Source organism: Pleurodeles waltl, chromosome 3_1, assembly GCF_031143425.1.
Source record: "Pleurodeles waltl isolate 20211129_DDA chromosome 3_1, aPleWal1.hap1.20221129, whole genome shotgun sequence".
Classification (NCBI taxonomy): Eukaryota; Metazoa; Chordata; class Amphibia; order Caudata; family Salamandridae; genus Pleurodeles; species Pleurodeles waltl.
The window spans coordinates 846,112,649-846,139,051 of record NC_090440.1 but is presented as its reverse complement, the minus strand read 5'-3'; the positions used below and the strand labels follow the sequence as shown (position 1 = coordinate 846,139,051).

At 45.5% G+C, this 26,403-nt stretch overlaps 1 protein-coding gene across 1 annotated transcript in view; it reads right to left on the bottom strand.

Annotated features, from left to right (window-relative positions):
- Window positions 1-769: 769 nt before the first annotated feature.
- The window catches only part of COL9A2 (collagen type IX alpha 2 chain), a 157,926-nt gene continuing 132,292 nt past the window's right edge, over window positions 770-26,403 (bottom strand). The window contains exons 29-32 of the mRNA XM_069223778.1: window positions 17,226-17,280; window positions 15,027-15,215; window positions 14,237-14,314; window positions 770-1,681 (exon numbers count right to left, since the gene is read on the bottom strand). Of these exons, the coding sequence (XP_069079879.1) occupies window positions 1,485-1,681; window positions 14,237-14,314; window positions 15,027-15,215; window positions 17,226-17,280 (519 nt within the window). The 3' untranslated portion in view covers window positions 770-1,484. The remainder of the gene's footprint in view (window positions 1,682-14,236; window positions 14,315-15,026; window positions 15,216-17,225; window positions 17,281-26,403) is intronic.

Below are 26,403 nucleotides of genomic sequence, written 5' to 3'. Positions count from 1 at the left end.
GAAGTGGGCAGGAATCAAGGGACAGCCCTTAGTGCCAGCAACCATGACCAGACTGGCTGCTAACTTGTTATGGTGGATGGCCCAGGTTTTTGGCCATCAACCACAACACACATAGATAGGATCAGGTCTTAGTAGTTTGTTAAGCCCACTCCTCTATGCATGGAGTGGGGGATGGAACAATCACCCCCTCCCTGTAAACTCAGGCCTCGCACTGGCCACAAACAATTTGTGCTTGTTGTTTCCGGTGCTGAGCACCGGCACTTATTTTTGAGGGCCGGCGCTTAGTCTTTCGCCTCAAGCATTTGCTGCGAGCAAAAGGCACGTTTGGGAAAGACGGAGGAAGAAAAAACAAAAGAGTGTCACAATGAGAGAAAGCAGAAAGCTGCAAGAGTGAGCTGAAGGGGGCAGGAAGGGTCTTAAATGGATTGAAGAGGCCCGAGATGGCTTCAGGATAACGCTGCCTCAGTATTCCTTGTTCGCACATTGAATTGCATCAGCCGAATGTTTAAGAGGAGGGCTTTGGGCAACGGCACCTTTTTATTTACAAATTAAGCACTGGATATAGGAGTCTATAAAGTTTGGCTTGGTCAATAACAGGCATCATTCTTATCTTGTCACTGTAATCCCTTGTGGATGTAGGGAGGCATTAGAAACGTTGTCCATTTAATAACCTCTGCCACTCACATTTGCGTCCAACAAGTCACACTCTTGTTAAACAGGTGATGTCCGCAATCACAAAAGCTGACACCATTTGACACTCTCCATAGGCCACGTTTGTTTGTTTTTATTCTGTTACTTATAAAACCATCATTTACAAAATACAGAGATTTACAAAACGGGGCTTGACGGCAGGAGTGGTGGAAGAGGACCGTTCTTCGGGCTGCTGGTGTCTATTAAAAATACCAAAAACAAGAAAATTGCATTTATTGCAGACAACAAACGTGAAAAACATAAAAAGGAAGGAGATTATTTAGCTGATGCAATTTATTATTAGAATTATTAATAACCATTTTTTTTACAAGTGGTGAGGAAGGTAAACACGGTTATGAGGTACTGAGCAAACAGCAATGACTCCACAGTGTATGTCTTGTCTTAGATGGTGGAAAAGCGTGGCAAGTCTTGACCATACAATGTGACATGAGGAATCCTGGCCTTAGGATCATAATGTTGCACCTCTACACGCCCGTTCTGTCTTCACTCTCCTCGAGCTTCAGAGACCTGGGTGTTCCTTTGTGGCTCCATCTTGGTGCCTCTGCTCCGGCAGACCAATTGGAGGCATATAAGTAACCAAAAACAGCTAGGAAAATTAACGTTGTGTTCCACACTCATCAGTTTCCCAGATTCCTCAAAGTTTATTTTTTTGGGGGGGAAGGGGATCACTTCTTCCCCTAGATTTTTTTCAGAAATGTGTAAAATTGCAATTTTGTTTGTTTGTTTGTTTATTAAATAGGCCCCCTTCTTGTGAGAGGGTGAGGTCAGTCTGCTCATCCTTTGATAGCTCCAGCTTCTGTGAGGGAGGCAGGAGCGTAGGCTGATGCACCGAGACAAGCGGCTGCTTCGCAGAAACCAGGCAGGCCTGCAGGTCCTGGGGCGCCAGCACGTCCGTTCTCCCCGGGCGCACCTGGTGGACCGCGCTCTCCATCCTTGCCATCCGTGCTGTAGCCAGGGACGCCAGGGAGACCTGGAGAGGAAGCAAGAGTGGAAGATGTTAACAGTGGAGTTTTTAGTCACTATACAGCCCTGATTTATACTTTTTTTGCGCCACGCTTGCATCATTTTCTGACACAAAAAAACTTACAAAATGTAATGGTTTTGGAGGTGGGCATGCCAAATGAGTGTCTCCTCAGGACCTGATTAGAAGTCAGTTGAAGCTAAAATCACTTGTAGAATTTCTCTCAACCCAATTACACATAGACCGATGTTCCTCCACCCAGATTTACTGAGTATGGAAACACCAGGCCCAATTCTACCTGCTGGAAAAACAGCCAATAAAATCACTTTAGGCTTTGGCTGTAGCAGAAGCCAAGCCCTCTGTCCCCGTCCCCACCCAACCATTTTCTACTGCAAGGGGGAGCATGCAATCCTAAAACAGGGCACTTTTCGTCCTCCCTCCCCACACCTCTCACTCTACCTTTGAGCGGCATTTGCCTCCAAGCTCTCATTTGCCACCTGCTCAGAGCAAGTAGTAAATGTGAGTGTTAATCCCCACAGATCAGGAATACAGTGCGGAATGCTACCTCTTGCAATCAGGTCCACACAGTTGTGCCCCACTCCTTAGGGATTACCTCATAATTGAACGGTATTGTTTGGGACACTGTAATGTTAAGTTTGTGTGTGGAATTTGACCTCCACAAGTACCTTGCAACTCATAATCAGGGCATTAATGTTGTCTACATCTGTTTCTCTGTAATGATCACTTTGATCTGTTTAATCTGGGAAGACCAGGGGAAAATATTCCTAAAGCACTAGCATACTACTGGGTTAGAATCATAAGAGCTTGGTAAGTTCCCTAAGACATCAAGCCTGTAAACCAATAACTCTATGATTGGGACAAACGAGCCGCTGGCTTACCGAAGTCTTGGACTGTGAAACATGAACTCTACACTTAATCTGAAATAGCGCCTTCCACTGAGGACGAAGCAAAGTATTATATTCGGGAGGTAAAAGTGAATCACCATGAAATAATAACACTAAGCTCAGATTAAAACTTTCTGAAAGTAGTCTGAAACCCCTCTGTTCAAAAGCCAAACAATGCAACTAAAGACGCAGTTTCCTAAAGGAAATACCATGAGCTAAACCCTAAAAACAGCAGCTGTTACAGAGTTCTCAACCTGAAACACAAAAGCTCTTGAACTAAGGAGGAGCATTTATAGAGAGCCTACATGGTCAAGATAAAAATTATTTCTTGAACATAAGGAACAGCGCCCACTGAGATAGGTAAAGCTCAAAATAATGACCTTTAAAGGTGTGGTGATGGGGTGACTCCCTATGCTTAATTTGAGCTAGTGATTGCAGGTAGGGCCAACCGGCACTTATTTTGGGGGACTGAGACATCTTTTTCATCATCGGGCTTCGACAATAACAGAAGACAGATAACAGGGAGAAGGGTGAGAGAAAGACAGAATAACAGTAACAAAGACAGAAAGTCTGTAAGAGTGACTGTATAGTAGTGGATAGAGGAATGACGTGATTCACGACTAGACAGCCTTGGTTTTCGGCAAACTGACACTCTGCAGCACCGGCGGTGGGCTTCTGAAAAAATCTTTGAGTTCTCATACTTATTCATATACAAATTAATTAATGAATACTCACATTAACAATTCTCGAGCTGAAAATGTGAAATGTACCCTTTAACTAAAGAAGTAGCTCCCATGATAGACTCCCAAGCATAAAACTGACACCTCTGCCTTTCAGGTAACAGAGCAGCTGCAACAGAAAGCTCCCATAGTCAAAAACAATAAAAAACCTGTAAACTACGGGGGTAGCTCTGAGAGCACACTCAAGCTAAAAACGTAAGGGTATATTTATTAAGATTTTACACAGTGTATGCATCACAAAAGTGTTGCAAATTGACGTAGAATCTTTTTTTACCTCTTGGAAAGTACCCTAAAAGTAACAAAAGGCAGCACGAAGTACTGCTTTGTGTTGTGTAGCACCTAGGGGGCATTATATGGGTGGTAAATGGGTGTTCCCATGTAAGCAACCATGTTTTTTGCCACTAAACCCTATCTATTAACATTAGTAGACAGGGTTTAGCGTCAAAAATGTATGCTGCTGGAAAGCAGGCGTTAGAAGGAGAAATGTTTTCATTTCTCCTTTCTTTTCTGACTTTGCATGTGTGCTGCACTGTACAGTACATATACCACCTAGGAAAAGTTTGAAAGTGTGTCTGCACAGTATTTTGTACTGGAAGTGTACCCTTCCAGTATAAAACTATGCTAGACTCATGCCCACAACATAGCGCTAAGGTGTGTGTGTGTGTGTGTGTGGTGCTCAGCAGCTAAAATCAGTGCTGACACTAGGGAGAGACGAGGAGAAAGCCATATTTCTGTAAATATGGTGCTCTCCTGCTCTCTCCTTCTCACGCAGCAAAGCACAGATTTGTGGGCTGCTGTGCTGCATGAGAATCAGGTAAATCTGGGCCTTCATCTCTACTCCGAGCATTAGGAGTGGCTTACACTGTGACTGTCAAACTCAAATCTAAAAATGTAGCCTTAAAACAAAGGAGCAGCTCTCACATAGAATATCTGGCTCAAAATCATGACATCTGCACCAGTCTAAATCAGGCACTCCAACTGAGAGCTTCCAGACTCCAAATAAGAAACTATTGCACTGATCCGAGGCACAGTCCACTGTAACAATTCTTCTATCCAAGAGTCTACCTTTTACCTCCAGAAACTCTTCCCACTAACATCTCTCAGGTGCATAACCAAGGACTTACCATTAGCGTACAGTATTTAGTTTGTCAGGAACTTTAGTCTCTCCTGTACCCCTAGGCAGCTGTAGCACTTTAATTATGTTTAGCTTATATATCATGGTGCTATGATCATCATGTGGGGTCTGGCAATGACAATGCAAGATGCCACAAAGCCATTCAACAAAATCTAGAATTAATGACTAGTTTCTTGTAACATAATGAATGTTACTTTTCTTTTTTTACAATTTTTGCCAGTACTGCACTATTCTGTGCATGTGCACAAAAATGTAACATGGGCACATGCCTGCTGGCTCACTAAATTACAACCATTGAGTGACGTATAGCTATTGATTTGCAAAAATGAGCGAAGTCTTAAAATATTTAAAATGTGTCTAAGCCTCCATTGAACATGCTTAGAACTTGGACTTAATGCCCGCAGATGCCTTAATGCAGGGTCTCTCATAGTTTGACTTGCACGATGAAGAACTGTTTCAAATGCCTTTGATTATGTGTAGGAAGTTGGCTCTGTATGTGCTATTTCAAAGTAAGGAATAGCATGCACAGAATCCAAGGGTTCCCCTTAGAGGTAAAATAGTGGTAAAAATAGATAATACTAATGCTCTATTTTGTGGTAGTGTGGTCGAGCAGTAGGCTTATCCAAGGAGTAGTGTTAAGCATTTGTTGTACATACACATAGACAATAAATGAGGTACACACACTCAGAGACAAATCCAGCCAATAGGTTTTTGTATAGAAAAATATCTTTTCTTAGTTTATTTTAAGAACCACAGGTTCAAATTCCACATGTAATATCTCATTCGAAAGGTATTGCAGGTAAGTACTTTAGGAACTTCAAATCATCAAAATTGCATGTATACTTTTCAAGTTATTCACAAATAGCTGTTTTAAAAGTGGACACAGTGCAATTTTCACAGTTCCTAGGGGAGGTAAGTATTTGTTAGTTTTACCAGGTAAGTAAGACACTTACAGGGTTCAGTTCTTGGTCCAAGGTAGCCCACCGTTGGGGGTTCAGAGCAACCCCAAAGTCACCACACCAGCAGCTCAGGGCCGGTCAGGTGCAGAGTTCAAAGTGGTGCCCAAAACACATAGGCTAGAATGGAGAGAAGGGGGTGCCCCGGTTCCGGTCTGCTTGCAGGTAAGTACCCGCGTCTTCGGAGGGCAGACCAGGGGGGTTTTGTAGGGCACCGGGGGGGACACAAGTCCACACAGAAATTTCACCCTCAGCGGCGCGGGGGCGGCCGGGTGCAGTGTAGAAACAAGCGTCGGGTTTTCAATGTTAGTCTATGAGAGATCTCGGGATCTCTTCAGCGCTGCAGGCAGGCAAGGGGGGGATTCCTCGGGGAAACCTCCACTTGGGCAAGGGAGAGGGACTCCTGGGGGTCACTTCTCCAGTGAAAGTCCGGTCCTTCAGGTCCTGGGGGCTGCGGGTGCAGGGTCTCTCCCAGGCGTCGGGACTTGGGATTCCAAGAGTCGCGGTCAGGGGAAGCCTCGGGATTCCCTCTGCAGGCGGCGCTGTGGGGGCTCAGGGGGGACAGGTTTTGGTACTCACAGTATCAGAGTAGTCCTGGGGTCCCTCCTGAGGTGTTGGATCGCCACCAGCCGAGTCGGGGTCGCCGGGTGCAGTGTTGCAAGTCTCACGCTTCTTGCGGGGAGCTTGCAGGGTTCTTTAAAGCTGCTGGAAACAAAGTTGCAGCTTTTCTTGGAGCAGGTCCGCTGTCCTCGGGAGTTTCTTGTCTTTTCGAAGCAGGGGCAGTCCTCAGAGGATGTCGAGGTCGCTGGTCCCTTCGGAAGGCGTCGCTGGAGCAGGATCTTTGGAAGGCAGGAGACAGGCCGGTGAGTTTCTGGAGCCAAGGCAGTTGTCGTCTTCTGGTCTTCCGCTGCAGGGGTTTTCAGCTGGGCAGTCCTTCTTCTTGTTGCAGGAATCTAATTTTCTAGGGTTCAGGGTAGCCCTTAAATACTAAATTTAAGGGCGTGTTTAGGTCTGGGGGGTTAGTAGCCAATGGCTACTAGCCCTGAGGGTGGGTACACCCTCTTTGTGCCTCCTCCCAAGGGGAGGGGGTCACAATCCTAACCCTATTGGGGGAATCCTCCATCTGCAAGATGGAGGATTTCTAAAAGTTAGAGTCACTTCAGCTCAGGACACCTTAGGGGCTGTCCTGACTGGCCAGTGACTCCTCCTTGTTGCTTTCTTTGTTCCCTCCAGCCTTGCCGCCAAAAGTGGGGGCCGTGGCCGGAGGGGGCGGGCAACTCCACTAAGCTGGAGTGCCCTGCTGGGCTGTGACAAAGGGGTGAGCCTTTGAGGCTCACCGCCAGGTGTCACAGCTCCTGCCTGGGGGAGGTGTTAGCATCTCCACCCAGTGCAGGCTTTGTTACTGGCCTCAGAGTGACAAAGGCACTCTCCCCATGGGGCCAGCAACATGTCTCTAGTGTGGCAGGCTGCTGGAACTAGTCAGCCTACACAGATAGTCGGTTAAGTTTTAGGGGGCACCTCTAAGGTGCCCTCTGTGGTGTATTTTACAATAAAATGTACACTGGCATCAGTGTGCATTTATTGTGCTGAGAAGTTTGATACCAAACTTCCCAGTTTTCAGTGTAGCCATTATGGTGCTGTGGAGTTCGTGTTTGACAAACTCCCAGACCATATACTCTTATGGCTACCCTGCACTTACAATGTCTAAGGTTTTGTTTAGACACTGTAGGGGCCCAGTGCTCATGCACTGGTACCCTCACCTATGGTATAGTGCACCCTGCCTTAGGGCTGTAAGGCCTGCTAGAGGGGTGTCTTACCTATACTGCATAGGCAGTGAGAGGCTGGCATGGCACCCTGAGGGGAGTGCCATGTCGACTTACTCATTTTGTTCTCACTAGCACACACAGGCTTGTAAGCAGTGTGTCTGTGCTGAGTGAGGGGTCTCTAGGGTGGCATAAGACATGCTGCAGCCCTTAGAGACCTTCCTTGGTATCAGGGCCCTTGGTACTAGAAGTACCAGTTACAAGGGACTTATCTGAATGCCAGGGTGTGCCAATTGTGGATACAATGGTACATTTTAGGTGAAGGAACACTGGTGCTGGGGCCTGGTTAGCAGGGTCCCAGCACACTTCTCAGTCAAGTCAGCATCAGTATCAGGCAAAAAGTGGGGGGTAACTGCAACAGGGAGCCATTTCTTTACACAAGCCCCCCCCAGCCTACAGGCCAGGAGACTCAGCCCAAGCTGGGAGAGTCTTCCTAGTCTGTCAGGCGAGGAAGAGTAGGAGAAATAGGCTGGTTAGTTGCAGGGCCTACTCTGCCTTACATCCTTCTGTTCAGGTCATTCCCTTTGGGGAACTGACCCACTTCCACAGTGATAGGACCTAGTCTGAATTGCCTCTTGTCTGCCTCTTCAATGTCTCCACCCATTCTTTTTATTTTGGGTTTAGAGGTATCCACCTCTGCTAATCTTATCTTGGCCAGGGTTACCCCTAGCTTACCCATAGAGGTTACCCAGAGCTGGAGTAACCCCACCATGACCAATAGGGTCAGGGGGCCTAACTTGCTATTTGGCATGGGGTCAGACCACCATGCTAAGGATAGTGCAGCCATAAAGGCTAACACCCAGCAGAGGCCACTGACAGCTGTCAGTGCCCAGAACCACACCTTTAGCTCTTCACCTAAAAGGGAAGGGGCTAAGTTACAGGCTTCTTTGGGTTCAGGTTGCCTGTCTGCTGTATTGGAGTGGGGGGTTACCACATCTTGTAGTAAACACCCTTCTTCCACTCTTTCTTCTGTTAGCTGAGGAGCCACCCACTCAGGTTTAACAGTTGCCTGACTAGCCAGGACTTCTTGTGGGTCAGGTTGGACTTTATCAGGGCCATTTTTGGAGTTCTCCCCTACTGGAGCAGAATCTCCTTGGCTTGCTGTAACCTTGGCTAAAGGTTGTCCACCCCTCCTACTCTGTTTTCTTTTCTTCTTTTTCTGGGGCCTGCTTGCATTTACTGCAGAGGCAGGACTTCCAGAATCCTTGGGAGAGGACTGGCACTGGACCAGTTCCTCTCTTGGGCTCTGACTAACCTCTGGGTAGTCATTTCCAAGGAGACAATCAAGGGGGAGGTCTGTACTGACTACTACCCTTCTCCAACTAAGAGTGCCACCCACTTCTATGGGCACTAAAGCCACAGGCCTCTTAGTGACCCTGTCTAGGCTAACTCTTACCCTGGCAGTCTCACCTGGGATGTACTGGTTTGAGAGCACCAGCCTGTCATGCACAATAGTGTGACTGGCACAAGTGTCTCTCAGGGCAGTGGTTGGGATTCCATTCACCAGTAGGTGGTGGAAGTGTCTACTTCCCTCTGGAATCTCCAACTCACCTGTTGGGCCCTGTTTCCAGTTGAAGGCTATGAAGACCTCCTCATCTGAGGAGTCATCTCCCATGGCTACACTGGTTACCCCTGGAATTTTGTTCTGGGGTTTGTTTTTGGGACAAGAAGTGTCCTTGGTGTGGTGCCCAGACTGTTTACAGTTGTGGCACCATGCCTTAGTGGCATCCCAGTTCTTACCCTGGTACCCACCTTTGTTTTGGGTTGTGTCTTGGGGCCCACCCACCTGTTCTGGTTTTTGGGGGCCTACAGAGGACTCTTTTTCTTTGTTTCTAGTGTCACCCACTTTCTCCTGGGGAGTTTTTGTAACCCCTTTCTTTTGGTCACCCCCAGTGGAAGTTTTGGTTACCCTAGTCTTGACCCAGTGGTCTGCCTTCTTTCCCAATTCTTGGGGAGAAATTGGACCTAGGTCTACCAGATACTGATGCAACTTTTCATTGAAGCAGTTACTTAGAATGTGTTCTTTCATAAACAAATTATAAAGCCCAACATAGTCACACACTTCGTTTCCAGTTAACCAACCATCTAGTGTTTTTACTGAGTAGTCTACAAAATCAACCCAGGTCTGGCTCGAGGATTTTTGAGCCCCCCTGAATCTAATTCTATACTCCTCAGTGGAGAATCCAAAGCCCTCAATCAGGGTACCCTTCATGAGGTCATAAGATTCTGCATCTTTTCCAGAGAGTGTGAGGAGTCTATCCCTACACTTTCCAGTGAACATTTCCCAAAGGAGAGCACCCCAGTGAGATCTGTTTACTTTTCTGGTTACACAAGCCCTCTCAAAAGCTGTGAACCATTTGGTGATGTCATCACCATCTTCATATTTTGTTACAATCCCTTTGGGGATTTTTAGGATGTCAGGAGAATCTCTGACCCTATTTAAGTTGCTGCCACCATCGATGGGACCTAGGCCCATCTCTTTTCTTTCCCTTTCTATGGCTAGGAGCTGCTTTTCCAAAGCCAATCTTTTGACCATCCTGGCTAACAGGGGGTCATCTTCACTGGAGTTATCCTCAGTGATTTCAGAGGTGTTGGTCTCTCCTGTGAGGGAACCAGCATCTCTGACTATTATTTTTGGAGTCAGGGTTTGAGGGACCCTGTTCTCCCTAGATAGGACTGGTAGGGGGGAATTTTCCTCCAAGTCACTATCCTCTTCCTCTGAGTTGCCACCCTCAGAGGGGTTGGCCTTTTCAAACTCTGCCAAAAGCTCCTGGAGCTGTATTTTGGTAGGTTTGGGGCCCATTGTTATTTTCTTTATTTTACAGAGTGACCTTAGCTCCCTCATCTTAAGATGGAGGTAAGGTGTGGTGTCGAGTTCCACCACAGTCACATCTGTGCTAGACATTTTGCTTCTAAAAGTTGGAATACTTTTTAAGAATCTACAACTGGTTCTAGAATCTAATTCAAACTTTTACAAACTTTTAAACTCTAAAAGAAATGCTAAACAGGGACTTAACACACAAGGCCCTAGCAGGACTTTTAAGAATTTAGAAAACTTTTCAAATTGCAAAAATCAATTTCTAATGACAATTTTGGAATTTGTCGTGTGATCAGGTATTGGCTGAGTAGTCCAGCAAATGCAAAGTCTTGTACCCCACCGCTGATCCACCAATGTAGGAAGTTGGCTCTGTATGTGCTATTTCAAAGTAAGGAATAGCATGCACAGAATCCAAGGGTTCCCCTTAGAGGTAAAATAGTGGTAAAAATAGATAATACTAATGCTCTATTTTGTGGTAGTGTGGTCGAGCAGTAGGCTTATCCAAGGAGTAGTGTTAAGCATTTGTTGTACATACACATAGACAATAAATGAGGTACACACACTCAGAGACAAATCCAGCCAATAGGTTTTTGTATAGAAAAATATCTTTTCTTAGTTTATTTTAAGAACCACAGGTTCAAATTCCACATGTAATATCTCATTCGAAAGGTATTGCAGGTAAGTACTTTAGGAACTTCAAATCATCAAAATTGCATGTATACTTTTCAAGTTATTCACAAATAGCTGTTTTAAAAGTGGACACAGTGCAATTTTCACAGTTCCTAGGGGAGGTAAGTATTTGTTAGTTTTACCAGGTAAGTAAGACACTTACAGGGTTCAGTTCTTGGTCCAAGGTAGCCCACCGTTGGGGGTTCAGAGCAACCCCAAAGTCACCACACCAGCAGCTCAGGGCCGGTCAGGTGCAGAGTTCAAAGTGGTGCCCAAAACACATAGGCTAGAATGGAGAGAAGGGGGTGCCCCGGTTCCGGTCTGCTTGCAGGTAAGTACCCGCGTCTTCGGAGGGCAGACCAGGGGGGTTTTGTAGGGCACCGGGGGGGACACAAGTCCACACAGAAATTTCACCCTCAGCGGCGCGGGGGCGGCCGGGTGCAGTGTAGAAACAAGCGTCGGGTTTTCAATGTTAGTCTATGAGAGATCTCGGGATCTCTTCAGCGCTGCAGGCAGGCAAGGGGGGGATTCCTCGGGGAAACCTCCACTTGGGCAAGGGAGAGGGACTCCTGGGGGTCACTTCTCCAGTGAAAGTCCGGTCCTTCAGGTCCTGGGGGCTGCGGGTGCAGGGTCTCTCCCAGGCGTCGGGACTTGGGATTCCAAGAGTCGCGGTCAGGGGAAGCCTCGGGATTCCCTCTGCAGGCGGCGCTGTGGGGGCTCAGGGGGGACAGGTTTTGGTACTCACAGTATCAGAGTAGTCCTGGGGTCCCTCCTGAGGTGTTGGATCGCCACCAGCCGAGTCGGGGTCGCCGGGTGCAGTGTTGCAAGTCTCACGCTTCTTGCGGGGAGCTTGCAGGGTTCTTTAAAGCTGCTGGAAACAAAGTTGCAGCTTTTCTTGGAGCAGGTCCGCTGTCCTCGGGAGTTTCTTGTCTTTTCGAAGCAGGGGCAGTCCTCAGAGGATGTCGAGGTCGCTGGTCCCTTCGGAAGGCGTCGCTGGAGCAGGATCTTTGGAAGGCAGGAGACAGGCCGGTGAGTTTCTGGAGCCAAGGCAGTTGTCGTCTTCTGGTCTTCCGCTGCAGGGGTTTTCAGCTGGGCAGTCCTTCTTCTTGTTGCAGGAATCTAATTTTCTAGGGTTCAGGGTAGCCCTTAAATACTAAATTTAAGGGCGTGTTTAGGTCTGGGGGGTTAGTAGCCAATGGCTACTAGCCCTGAGGGTGGGTACACCCTCTTTGTGCCTCCTCCCAAGGGGAGGGGGTCACAATCCTAACCCTATTGGGGGAATCCTCCATCTGCAAGATGGAGGATTTCTAAAAGTTAGAGTCACTTCAGCTCAGGACACCTTAGGGGCTGTCCTGACTGGCCAGTGACTCCTCCTTGTTGCTTTCTTTGTTCCCTCCAGCCTTGCCGCCAAAAGTGGGGGCCGTGGCCGGAGGGGGCGGGCAACTCCACTAAGCTGGAGTGCCCTGCTGGGCTGTGACAAAGGGGTGAGCCTTTGAGGCTCACCGCCAGGTGTCACAGCTCCTGCCTGGGGGAGGTGTTAGCATCTCCACCCAGTGCAGGCTTTGTTACTGGCCTCAGAGTGACAAAGGCACTCTCCCCATGGGGCCAGCAACATGTCTCTAGTGTGGCAGGCTGCTGGAACTAGTCAGCCTACACAGATAGTCGGTTAAGTTTTAGGGGGCACCTCTAAGGTGCCCTCTGTGGTGTATTTTACAATAAAATGTACACTGGCATCAGTGTGCATTTATTGTGCTGAGAAGTTTGATACCAAACTTCCCAGTTTTCAGTGTAGCCATTATGGTGCTGTGGAGTTCGTGTTTGACAAACTCCCAGACCATATACTCTTATGGCTACCCTGCACTTACAATGTCTAAGGTTTTGTTTAGACACTGTAGGGGCCCAGTGCTCATGCACTGGTACCCTCACCTATGGTATAGTGCACCCTGCCTTAGGGCTGTAAGGCCTGCTAGAGGGGTGTCTTACCTATACTGCATAGGCAGTGAGAGGCTGGCATGGCACCCTGAGGGGAGTGCCATGTCGACTTACTCATTTTGTTCTCACTAGCACACACAGGCTTGTAAGCAGTGTGTCTGTGCTGAGTGAGGGGTCTCTAGGGTGGCATAAGACATGCTGCAGCCCTTAGAGACCTTCCTTGGTATCAGGGCCCTTGGTACTAGAAGTACCAGTTACAAGGGACTTATCTGAATGCCAGGGTGTGCCAATTGTGGATACAATGGTACATTTTAGGTGAAGGAACACTGGTGCTGGGGCCTGGTTAGCAGGGTCCCAGCACACTTCTCAGTCAAGTCAGCATCAGTATCAGGCAAAAAGTGGGGGGTAACTGCAACAGGGAGCCATTTCTTTACATTATGTCATTGTGGAGGATTTGTCTCCGTTCCCTATTTCATCTTTTCTATTTGACTGAGATTTTATTAAAAGTGCAGCCTCTCCTACCTGACCTTCAGTAAGTCCTCCCATCCAAGATACAGAAGTTGTCATTGCCACCAAGGCTCGCATCCAATATTAGATGTGCTGGGTTGGCAATATGACCCTCTCCCTATTAGCCTCTGACTTCCTCACTTTCTTGCTGATTTAACATTCTCGCTAAGCCTATTAGCAGTCTGCAAAGATCAGGAAAACTACATTGCTGTGTCACCAGTGCTACAGTGGAGGTGTCACAATATTGTGACCGAAATATTGACCTACAAAAATATTGCGTTCACAGTATCGACTACCACTATGTCATCAAGGCAAGTTGATGTGGCATTAACAGTAAATCTGCACTTCCACGGATATGGTTCCCTTTACGATGTAGACAATGCTAGTCAGTATTGTAGATGGAACCTTTTTTGTAGGGAATTTAGATAACGATATTTTAAAATACAATCTTTTTACGTAGTGATTTTATTTGCTATTGCCAATGCTCAGATCAGTGTTAATGGTCGATCAGAACTGGAAACTCTATATCTGAACATCGAATATACTTACTTATGCATCTATTAAATATTTGTGTTTTGTGTCATTGTTACTTATATTGAAATATAATTCTGCACTTCTATGCTTGTTTCTATGAGTCTACTTAAGCTTCGACTCAACAAAACTAAGTTTTATAAACCTTGAGCTTCTGTGTGAAACTTGACAGACACTCTGAAATATTTCTAGAATATGTCATAGAGCTCTGAGTACAAACCATGTCTGTGGAAGTATGTTTGCTTGGATTAATTCCCATACAATTAATATTAAGTATTATATGCCTGTTTACTGTTCATAAGATGTAAACAGCACTCCTTACACTTTCATAGTGCTTTTTGGCTCAGTATTCGTGAGGACATTTAGGGTAAGCAAGCAAATCTGTATATCTGATGTTACTGGTTCCATCCAGTCTGTCTAATGAGTTGTATCCATCATGGAATCATGGCTGTATCCTGTGCTCCACCTAGCGCTCCAATATAGTCCCTCCTATCTTCAAAATTCGCCTTTCTTGGGCACTGGACAGCCCAGTTTCCTGCTTATCTTACCCTGGATGCCTGGTGGTCCTGGCATACCCTGGTGCCCATGACCAGGGTTCCCTCTGTCACCTTTCTCGCCTCTTTTGCCTGCAAATCAAAAGAAGACATAAAATGAAACTACATTAAATTAAATCAATATGATCGGACTCATGTGAACGTTTGAGAAAGACCTAAGATACTGTGGCGCCATGAAAGAAGCACTTTCTCTCTTTGACATTTTCCGCGTTTCCCAAACTACAGTCTCTGTTAGACCTATACATACTGCCTAATGCCTACCTTAATAAGTAACTGCTTAATGGGCCTTTCTGACGGCAGAAGTTTCCCTCAAATGTGTGATAGGTGCAAGTACACTGCAGTATTTTTTTTAACTCAAATAGTTTATTAGATCCTATATAGCACTATTACACCAAAACACTTTGAGTGCAAATCTTTTCAATGACCATTTGCAGGCCCACTAACGTCAATAAAAGTTTGTCATTCTTCAAACTGTTGGTCTCGCAAGTCCCAGTCGTTACACACTTCTGATGACATTAGGATCAGTATAAAGTCCTTCCTTTATTTCGGACCCCTGCAGGTAACACTGGACTTTTCTTCATTCTAATGATTATTGGCCATCTATCTGAATGTAGGTGGAAACACCGGCTCCTGCATTGGGATGAAAGTTGATGTACTTCTAAAATACAGTGCATCACCAGGCTCAAGAGCTCAAGATCTAATTTTCCATAAACAACATGACTGGTGTAAAATGTTGGTTCTCTCACACCCTCACCTATATAATTAAGATACACATGTCACTTACCCTTCGGGCCTGTGTTGCCAATCTGCCCACCAGAACCAAAGATGCCAGGAACGCCACGTGCACCAGGATGTCCATGCGGTCCTTGTCCTCCAGGTGGTCCAGGGGGTCCAGGTGGACCCGGGGGTCCCATAATGCCTTCTCCACCGAGGGCTGCTCTCTGCGCACTCACTGCCACCTCAGCCAACTTTTCTGCAAAGTGAGCGATTGAGTATTGACACATAGAGTCCTCTATTCAGCAGGATCACTTCTACGCACATCACTGGGTTCGAAGGTTGTGGGAGGGGACTCTGCAAGGCTAGTGGGAGCTAGGTAGGGTTGTGTGTGGGCCTTTCTGTGCAGTGCATCACAAACATGCCCCTTTTGCAGAAATTGTCAATTAGTAAATAACGAAAATACACTGTGGTGAAATCAGACAGGTATGTTCTTGAAAGAGGAGTTTGTAAATTAAGGGCCTGATTTAAAGTTTGTCGGACGGGTTACTTTTTCACAAACATGACTGATATCCTGTCCACCTTATTATAACTGCATTATAATCTATGGCACGTGCAATAAGGTGGATGCGATATTCATCACGTTTGTGACAGAGCAACCAGTCCTCCAGCTCTAAATCAGTGTCTTCATGGCACCTGCATGTCACAGGGTCTAATTCAGGCATGTGCATTTAGCATGGTCCCTTCCAAGCTTAATAAAAACAATTACTTTTCAGTTGATGCACTGTTAATATTTACAGCACTTTGAAAGTACAAGACTGTGGAAGTAAGCACTTTACATGTACTATGCTACTGTTATAATTTATTTTCTTGCATATTACTTTGTGCCCTGAAGAATTATTTAGTCTGCAACATTTCTTTCTTTCTACACTGCCAGCCCATGCCTGCAGGTAGATATCACATCACATTGCACATGGCCACACAGAACTGATTGTTGAGGAAAAACAGATAGATCTGTTCAGCTGAGGTGGCAATTTTGGTGACAAATCAGTATTTTTAAGAAATATTTGCATAAAGCATCTGTTCACTATTTTTGAACGTGTAAGGGCCTGATTTAGAATTTGGCGGAGGGGTTCTTTCGTCACAAATGTGACGGAAATCCCTTCTGCTGTATTACGAGTTCAATAGGATATAATGGAATTGTAAGATAGCGAACTGGATATCAGTCACATTTGTGACGAAAGAACCCCCTCCGCCAAACTCTAAATCAGGCCCTAAGCTTGTTGTATTTTATTGCAAAAGTGATGCTAATGAAATGTTTAGGTCGCTATTGCACTTGCACCAAAGACGTTCCCTAAAAGTAAGCCATACCTACACAAAGAATATCCTTAGTAGCCACTGTATACTTTGGTTTATATAACTTTTACTGCTATTTGGAGGTACAAAAATGCACATTGTAGCTTATAAAGATTTACAGTGTAAATCATTTGCCTCTAAATCGTTTACCTCTTTTAGTTGTGCTTCTTTTCTTAACACTTTGTTCTTTTCCTCTTTTTTCTTCATTTTCTCCATCACCCAGTAAATTTATTTTTTGTGTTTTTACTTATCCATTTTCTACTTCTGTGGGAAAGCCTTTTACCTTTTTTCATTTACATTCAATTATTTGTGTTTCCTTTTCAACCTGTATCTGCCTGTTTAAGATAGGATTTCTTTCTGTTTTTCTGTTATTTTCTCCTTTTTTGTTTTTCCCTGTACCACATTTTTTTTCTTTCAATTAATATTGTTCTCAGATATTTTCTATTTCCCTAAATCATTGCTATTCTATGTTTCTTTTTTTCTATATTGTCTATTATCTGCTATCAATTTTTGAGTAGTTTGAATTTCTATTTCAGAAGTAAAAGCTTAAGAATTATAAACTGAGAAGTAAAAGATTGTGTTGAAGTAATACTGCAAGGAGGTGGGGATCAAGTAACTGCGTTGTGCTTAGAAGCAGCCAACCTAGTGCTACAATAAGGTACAACAGGAATCTGTGATCATGGGGATAGCTCCCTGCTTAGGAAAAAATACATACAAACACACACTCGCACAACACACACACAAAATATCAAATATATGACATGAGCAAAATTTTGAAAGTGTAGCAGTTCAGCGGTTTTCCTATAATCAAACAAATAGGGTCCACTGTTGAACCATACAGAGCTTTTTACGGCTCACCCACCAGGCCAACCCAAAGTAAGATAGCCCTCAGAGAACACATGTGCGTACGAACCTTGAAGCATCTTCCGTACCACCTCAATAATGTGTTGGTCACCAGCATTTCTTCCCTAAAAGCAAAGGACAGCAATCAGGAGAGGGTTAGCGGTGCATTACTTACATAGGGAACAGAGATGTAAACAATTAGGAGGGCTACAGGAAATTAGAGTTCCTGAGTGCAAGACGGAGTGAATGAATGAGGAATGGAAGTGAGTGAATAAGTGAATTAGTGTGTGAGTATGTAGTTGAGTAGATCAGTGAGTAGAAGAATTGAGGAAGTATGTGGGTAAATGCTTAAGTGGAGCAATCAATGGGTATGTGAGAGATAGAGTTTATGAGTGGGAGGGTAAGACATAAAAGGAAGAAGTAGAAGTGTGAGTGAGAATGTTTTCACCATGGAAAAGTTAAGGCCATCGCAATGTAAAACAAAATCAAATAAAAAGGCAGAGAAGACTTGCCCAATTACTTACTGGTTATCTTCATTACTCCTAGTCCTGCTTGTACACATCCTAGTCTTAACTATTGAGGTGATCCCACCTCAGGACAAGAAAAATCAGAAAATGCTGAAATGAAGCCCAGCCACCTATTGAGATGGCATAAAGAGGTTTGCATATAATGCATCCTCCTGACAACAAAGCTTAGATGAATGACATTCATATCAAAGGAGGGGTTCAAGAACGTAGGACTAAGAGCAATGAAGATTATCAGTTATACAGGCCATTACTTTACCTCCTTGCCACTTGCCCTTATCCTAGCCAGAATCCCAGAGCTCAAACTGGACTTCATCAGCAATATAGATCATAAGACCAGTACTAAATTTCAATGCACACTCGTGATTTTTTGAAACCTGGAAACAATAATGATATAACAAAGCTTAACACCCCAGCACCAAAATGCATGTCTATACGCTTACGTCCATGAAATCCAGAATATTGGACAAAAGTGTGAGGAGGTTGCCCAGATAGGGGCTCTGCAAATTTAAAAAAGAGGGACCCTTTTCAATTCCGCCAAGAAAGCAGCTAAACTCTGGGCTGCCAAATCTTGGATACCCATAGGAACAGGGATATCTACCATAGAATATGCCAAAGCTATTGTAGATTGTATCCACTGAATTAAAGTCAAAGAGAATGCTTTCTTCCCTTGACCTGATCAGCCAAAAGTCACAAACAAATTGTCACACTAGCGGACAGCATGTGAGCTCATCAAGAAAGTGAATACATTTTCCTCAGTAGAAGATGATGAAGAAACAAAATCTCAGTAACATCATTTCTTCATATCTATGAAAAGAATGTGTCACTTTCAGAAGAAAAAGTAAAGGTCAGGATGCAACACCACTGCTTTTTCTGAACTAGAGAGGAGAAGAGGATTGGCTAAAAGTCTGCCTAACTCTCCAACCCTTCCATGTGGCATACCTGCTACTGAAAAGCCCATTTTCATAGTCAAACAAGTTACATTCCCAGTCGTAAGATAAAAACAAAGATTTTACAGCTGGGTTGGACAAATCAAATCTTTTAAACAATCTAAAAACCTACATTTCTCCCTACTCAAAGATCTCTATGATTTCTAAAAGCTTTAATGACTGCTCACTGGGATTTAGGTTTTGCCAAAGCCACACTGAGAGTGAAACTATTGCAATGTATGTGCAAAATCTCAGGCATCCCACACTCAAAATCAAGATTCACACCATGACTGCAAATACCTCCAATTCCTAACATAAGATTTAAGAATTGAAGGTCACCTAGAATTATGTATGAACTGCTCTAAGTGGGAAGGGAGGTCCTTCTGTTGCAATCCGCACATTCCAACTTCCTAAGAGACAAGGTCAACCTGTCTGGGATTGGAAATATTAGGCAAAGAAGAGGAAGTGGCCAGGGAGGACCACCATTATAATCTCCCAATCCTTCCCCTGTAATCTCCCAGGTATCATTGGAATTAAGAGGGAACAGAGGGAAGGTGTGACTGGCTTGTAGGGGTACCCTCCCCAAGCCACTGGTTTTGCTTTGAAGGGCACATTTAGTGCCGTCCATGCATAAACCAGTCCACACCGGTTTAACCGGTTTAGCCCCCCCCCTGCTCTGGTGTGAAACTGGACAATGGAAAGAGGAGTGACCACTCCCCTGTCTATCACCACCCCAGAAATGGTGCCCAGAGCTCCTCCAGAGGGTCCCTGGGTCTTGTTTCCAAGGTTGGCAGGGAACTCTGGAAGCATCTGAGTGCCCAGCCCAGGCAGGTGACACCAGAGTCCCCTCCTGATAGGTGCTTTCCTGGATAGGTGACCAGTCCCACTTTCAGGGCTATTTAGGGTCTTCCTCTGGGGTGGGTCCTCATATTCGGCTTGCAAGATTCCAGCAGGACTCCTCTGCAACCTCCACTTCGAAATCTGGCCACTGGAACCACGACTAGACCCACCAGGACTGACAAAGCTGCTGATCCATGAGGAAGACTCTTCTGCAACATTGTTTCCAAGACTCCTGCCAGCTCTGCCACATTTCCCCGGTTGAGCATCCTTAGAAGACAACAACTCTTCAGCCTACACTAGAAGAAAGAAGGAATCTCCCTTTGGAGTGAAGGAGTCACTCCCCTGCATCCGCGGGCACCTACAGCATCGACGATCAGCTGGGTGGATTCCCTCTCCTGTTAAGCTGCGTGGATCTTGCATCATGGGTGGTGGTCTGGAGTGGTCCCCTTGGTCCTCTCTACCAGCTGTCCAACTTGGGTGGAGGTAAGCCTTTGCCTTCCCATGCAGAACAGTACCCGTGCACTGCGTCCCTTGCAGCTGCCAAGGCTTTTTTGCATCTCCTCCAAGGGAGCTTCAGGCAACGTGCAACTCCAGCCCCCAGCACTCCTTCATGCAAAGCACAAACCCTCTGTGTAGCTCTCCTGCGGCGTGGGATCTCTTTTTGAAGTGCTGCGTGGGTTCCTTCCAGCACCTTCTGTGTTCTCGTCCTGTGGGACTTCTGTGGGTGCTGCCTAAGCTTCTATGGGCTCTCTCAATTTTTGTGGGTCCCCTGTGACTCCCCCTCCTGGGTTTAGTCCTCCTGCATCTTGCTGGTCCCTGGCAGCTCCACTTTCCTCCAACTGCGAAGATTGCCTTTGCCAAGGCTTGTTGGAGGAATCCGGACACGCAACCCAGTCTGCAATCTTCTACCCGGCTTGGGACATCACCTGCATCCTCCAAGAACTCGACTCCGTCTTCAGGGGTTTAGTGCTGACTATCCTGTGTCCACCGGTGACTAACTCCTGCATCTTCAGTGTGGTGGATAGGGGCTCCTGCCCCCACTGGACTCTGTTGTGCCTTCTAGACTTGGTCCACTCTGTTCACAGGTCTTCCTTCTCAGGAATCCACCGCTGGGGACTTGCAGTCTCTTCTGGGTCTTGCATTTCTTCTCTTTTCGTCTTTGTGCTAGTTTGGGGGAAATCCACTGGTTTACTCCTTACTTCCTGGTCACTAGGGGTGTTGTGGTACTTACCTCTGTGGTTTCCTGGTACCCCCAGCTCCTCTCCACTCATTTCCACTTACCTGGGTGGGAGTCCCATATTCGCATTCCATTTTGTTAGTCACTATTCACTGTTGTGGTTTATACTGTTTTACACTATTTTCTATGCCTATCTCTAATTGCTAGTGTGTATATATATATATATATATATATATATATATATATATATGGAAAATGTCACTTACCCAGTGTACATCTGTTCGTGGCATGAGATGCTGCAGATTCACATGCTGTGCACATCCCGCCATCTAGTGTTGGGCTCGGAGTGTTACAAGTTGTTTTTCTTCGAAGAAGTCTTTTCGAGTCACGAGATCGAGGGACTCCTCCCCTTTCGGCTCCTTAGATTGTTTTCCCCGCAGAGGGTGAGGTAGGAGTTATGTATATAGTAATAGTGCCCATGCAATGGAGTAAGTATGTATGTACATAATGTGACTAAAAGTGATATATTTACAGATTTACAAATGTACAAGTTGAATTGAAGTCAACTTCTAACGGCTACAGGCTCCCGGGGAGGTGGGAGGGCGCATGTGAATCTGCAGCGTCTCATGCCACGAACAGATGTACACTGGGTAAGTGACATTTTCCGTTCAATGGCGTGTGTAGCTGCAAATACACATGCTGTGCATAGACTAGTAAGCAGTTATCTCCCCAAAAGCGGTGGATTAGCCTGTAGGGGTTGAAGTTGTTTGAAATAATGTTCTTAATACTGCTTGTCCTACTGTGGCTTGTTGTGTTGTTAACACATCCACGCAGTAATGCTTGGTAAATGTATGAGGCGTAGACCATGTGGCTGCCTTACAGATTTCAGTCATTGGTATGTTTCCTAGAAAAGCCATGGTGGCACCTTTCTTTCTAGTGGAGTGTGCCTTTGGTGTAATAGGCAGTTCTCTTTTTGCTTTTATATAACAGGTTTGAATACATTTAACTGTCCATCTGGCAATGCCTTGTTTGGATATTGGATTCCCTGTATGAGGTTTTTGGAAAGCAACAAACAATTGTTTTGTTTGCGAATTTGTTTGGTTCTATCAATGTAGTACATTAGTGCCCTTTTGATGTCTAATGTATGTAATGCTCTTTCAGCTACAGAATCTGGTTCTGGAAAGAACAATGGGAGTTCCACTGTTTGATTTAAGTGGAACGGCAAAATTACTTTAGGTAAGAATTTTGGATTTGTGCGTAGAACAACTTTATGTTTGTGTATTTGTATAAAGGGTTCTTGTATGGTAAATGCCTGTATTTCACTTACTCTTCTGAGTGATGTGATAGCTATTAGAAAGGCTACTTTCCATGTTAAGTACTGTATTTCACTTGAGTGCATGGGTTAAAATGGTGGACCCATGAGTCGTGTTAATACGATGTTGAGGTTCCACGAAGGAACCTGTGGTGTTCTTGGTGGGATAATCCTTTTCAGACCCTCCATAAATGCTTTTATGACTGGGATTCTGAATAATGAAATTGAGTGCGTAATTTGCAGATAAGCCGAAATTGCTGTCAAATGTATTTTAATGGATGAAAACGTTAACTTGGACTTTTGTAAGTGTGGTAGGTAGCTTATGATGTTTCTAGCAGATGCGTGTAATGGTTGAATTTCATTATTATGGCAGTAATAAACAAATCTTTTCCACTTATTTGAGTAGCAATGTCTTGTGGTTGGTTTCCTAGCTTGTTTTATGACCTCCATGCATTCCTGTGTAAGGTCTAGGTGTCCGAATTCTAAGATTTCAGGAGCCAAATTGCTAGATTGAGCGAAGCTGGATTCGGGTGTCTGATCTGCTGTTTGTGTTGAGTTAACAGATCTGGTCTGTTTGGCATTTTGATATGAGGCACTACTGACAGGTCTAGTAGTGTTGTGTACCAAGGTTGTCGTGCCCAAGTTGGTGCTATCAGTATGAGTTTGAGTTTGTTTTGACTCAATTTGTTTACTAGATACGGAAGGAGTGGGAGAGGGGAAAAAGCGTATGCAAATATCCCTGACCAACTCATCCATAACGCATTGCCTTGAGAGTGAGCCTTTGGGTACCTGGATGCGAAGTTTTGGCATTTTGCGTTTTCTTTTGTTGCAAATAGGTCTATTTGCGGTGTTCCCCATCTTTGGAAGTAAGTTTTTAATATTTGGGGATGAATTTCCCATTCGTGGATCTGTTGGTGATCCCGAGAGAGATTGTCGGCTAACTGATTTTGAATTCCTGGTATGAACTGCGCTATTAGGCGAATGTGGTTGTGAATCACCCAATGCCATACCTTTTGAGCTAAGAGACACAATTGTGTTGAGTGTGTCCCTCCCAGTTCGTTCAGATAATACATTGTTGTCATGTTGTCTGTTTTGACAAGAATGTGTTAGTGGGTTATTAGAGGTTGAAATGCTTTCAACGCTAGAAATACTGCTAGTAGTTCTAAGTGATTTATATGAAGCTGTTTCTGCAGAGTGTCCCATTGTCCTTGTATGCTGTGTTGGTTGAGGTGTGCTCCCCACCCTACAATGGAAGCATCCGTTGTGATTATGTATTGAGGCACTGGGTCTTGGAAAGTTAAAATTTATAGTATTCCACCATTGAAGCGTGGTGTATGTTAGGCGGTCTATCAACACTAGATCTTGAAGTTGAACCTGTGCTTGTGACCATTGTGATGCTAGGCTCTGTTGTAAGGGCCGCATGTGTAATCTTGCGTTTGGGACAATGGCTATGCATGAGGACATCATGCCTAGTAGTTTCATTACAAATTTTACCTGGAACCTTTGGTTTGGTTGCATGGTCTGTATTACATTTTGGAATGCTTGTACCCTTTGTGGACTTGGAGTGGCAATCCCTTTTTTTGTGTTGATTGTTGCTCCTAAGTACTGTTGTATTTGACACGGCTGTAGGTGTGATTTGTTGTAGTTGAGTGAGAACCCTAGCTTGTGAAGGGTTTCTATAACGTACTTTGTGTGTTGTGAACACCGTTCTTGCGTATTGGTTTTGATTAACCAATCGTCTAGATACGGGAACACATGTATTTGCTGTCTTCTGATATGGGCTGCCACTACGCCAAGGCATTTTGTAAAAACTCTTGGCGCTGTTGTTATTCCGAATGGCAACTCTTTGAACTGGTAATGTGCTCCTTGGATTACAAACCTTAAGTACTTTCTGTGGGAAGGATGTATGGGTATATGGAAATACGCATCCTTGAGGTCTAGAGTTGTCATGTAGTCTTGTTGTTTGAGCAATGGGATGACGTCTTGCAGTGTCACCATATGAAAGTGATCTGATTTGATGTAAATGTTTAATGTTCTGAGATCCAGGATGGGTCTTAGAGTTTTGTCTTTTTTGGGTATGAGAAAGTACAGGGAGTAAATACCCGTTCCTTTCTGATGAATTGGTACTAGTTCTATTGCGTCTTTTTGCAATAACGCTTGGACCTCCAGTTGTAATAGATCCATGTGTTGTTTGGACATGTTGTGTGTTTTCGGTGGGACATTTGGAGGAATTCTATGCAAAAACCATGTTAGATAATGGCTAGGACCCACGTGTCTGTTGTTATTTCCTCCCAGTTTTGGTAAAAATGTGTTAGTCTCACCCCCACTGGTGTTATGTGTTGGGGATTTGTGACACTGGAGTCACTGTTTATTTTGCGGTGTCTTGGGACTTTGGAACTTCCCTCTAGTTTTAGGGAACTGTCCTCCTCTGTATTCTCCCCGAAAACTTCCCCTCTGATACTGGCTCTGGTATGTGGGCCTTGTTTGTGAGGTTGAGGGTTCTGTGCTCTGTCCTCGAAACCCCCCTCTAAACTGTGTTTTGCGAAATGTGCCTCTGCTCTGTGGGGAGTAGAGTGCACCCATGGCCTTTGCCGTATCTGTGTCCTTTTTAAGTTTCTCAATAGCAGTGTCCACTTCCGGCCCAAACAACTGCTGTCCGTTAAAAGGCATATTCAGCACCGCCTGTTGAATTTCTGGCTTGAATCCTGAGGTGCGTAGCCATGTGTGTCTCCGTATGGTGACTGCTGTATTTACAGTTCTTGCCGCTGCGTGCATTGCCAACCGTATCTGGTTATTAGAGATACTCTGGCCTTCTTCCACCACTTGTTGCGCACGCTTTTGGAACTCTTTGGGTAAATGCTCGATGAAGTGTTGCATTTCGTCCCAATGAGCTCTATCGTATCTTGATAGCAAGGCCTGTGAATTGGCAATGCGCCATTGGTTGGCTGCCTGTGCCGCAACTCTTTTCCCCGCTGCATCGAACTTGCGACTTTCCTTGTCGGGTGGTGGTGCATCCCCCGATGTGTGTGAGTTCGCCCTTTTACGAGCTGCACCTACTACCACTGAGTCCGGTGTTAATTGCTGCGTGATGTACACAGGGTCTGTCGGTAGTGGTTTGTACTTTTTTTCCACCCTCGGAGTGATGGCCCTGCCTTTCACAGGCTCTTGAAAGACTTGTTTGGAGTGTTTCAACATTCCCGGTAACATAGGGAGACTCTGGTACTGACTATGTGTGGACGACAGAGTATTAAACAAAAAGTAATCTTCAATTGGTTCTGCGTGCAGGGTGACATTGTGAAATGCGGCTGCTCTGGACACCACCTATGTGTAAGCAGTACTGTCCTCAGGTGGTGATGGCCTCGCTGGGTAGCAGTCGGGACTGTTTTCTGATACTGGCGCATCATAAAGATCCCATGCGTCAGGGTCATCTTGGCTCATCCCTGTATGCGTTGGGGACTGCATCATTGGTGGAGTGGCCATTGGTGATGGTTGTGGTGAGCGATGTGGTGATGGTGGCGGAGTTACTTGTCTTGCCACCTTTGCTTGTGGCTGTTTGTCTTTCTCTTGGAAACCAAGTTTCCTTTTCATTCGGATTGGAGGGAGAGTTCTTATTCTCCCTGTTTCTTTTTGAATGTGGAGCCTTCTTTGCGTGTAATCTGGCTCCCCAGCTTCTAACTCTTGGCCAAATTGTGTCCTTGCAATTGTGAGGACAGTCCCTGCCCCTCAGTGTAGGAACTTGGTTTCGGCTCCGAAGCCGGATGTTTCGGTATCGAAACTTTTTCAACTGTCTTTTTTGGCTCCGAAGACACTTTTTGTCTTTCGGTGTTCCGATTTCTTGGTGCGATCTTTTTTGGTGCCGGTTTCTCGATGTCGAGATTGCTCTGACCCGGTGTCTCGGGGTTGAGCCTGTTCTGTGCCAGTATCTCGACCGGAGTCGGAAGACTTCGACACGTGCGTGCCCTTTTTCGGTGCCGATGGCCTGCTGGCGGTGGCGTCCCCTGGGCTTTTATGTATTTTCCGTGAGTTTTGGCTAGGGGTGTTCTACTCACGGTTTTCGGCGTCGGTTCGGTTTCGGCCTCGTCCGAGTCCGAATCCGCGATGGAGAAGGTTTCCTCTCCTTCCAAGTGTTGGTGTCCTGCCGGCGCCGATGCCATTTGAAGTCTTCTTGCTCTCCGGTCTCGTAGCGTTTTCCTCAACCGAAACGCTCGACAGGCCTCGCAGGTATCCTCTTTGTGTTCAGGAGACAAACACAAATTACAGACTAGATGCTGATCTGCGTAAGGATACTTGTTGTGGCATTCGGGGCAGAAGCGGAATGGGGTCCGTTCCATTAGCCTTATAGACGCACGAGGTCGGGCCGACCAGGCCCCGCTGGGGAATGGAAACCCCGAAGGGTCACCGGAGCTCTTCAAAATTCGGTGTCGATCTGTTTTAACTAACCCGATCCTAACGCAAACAATACCGTT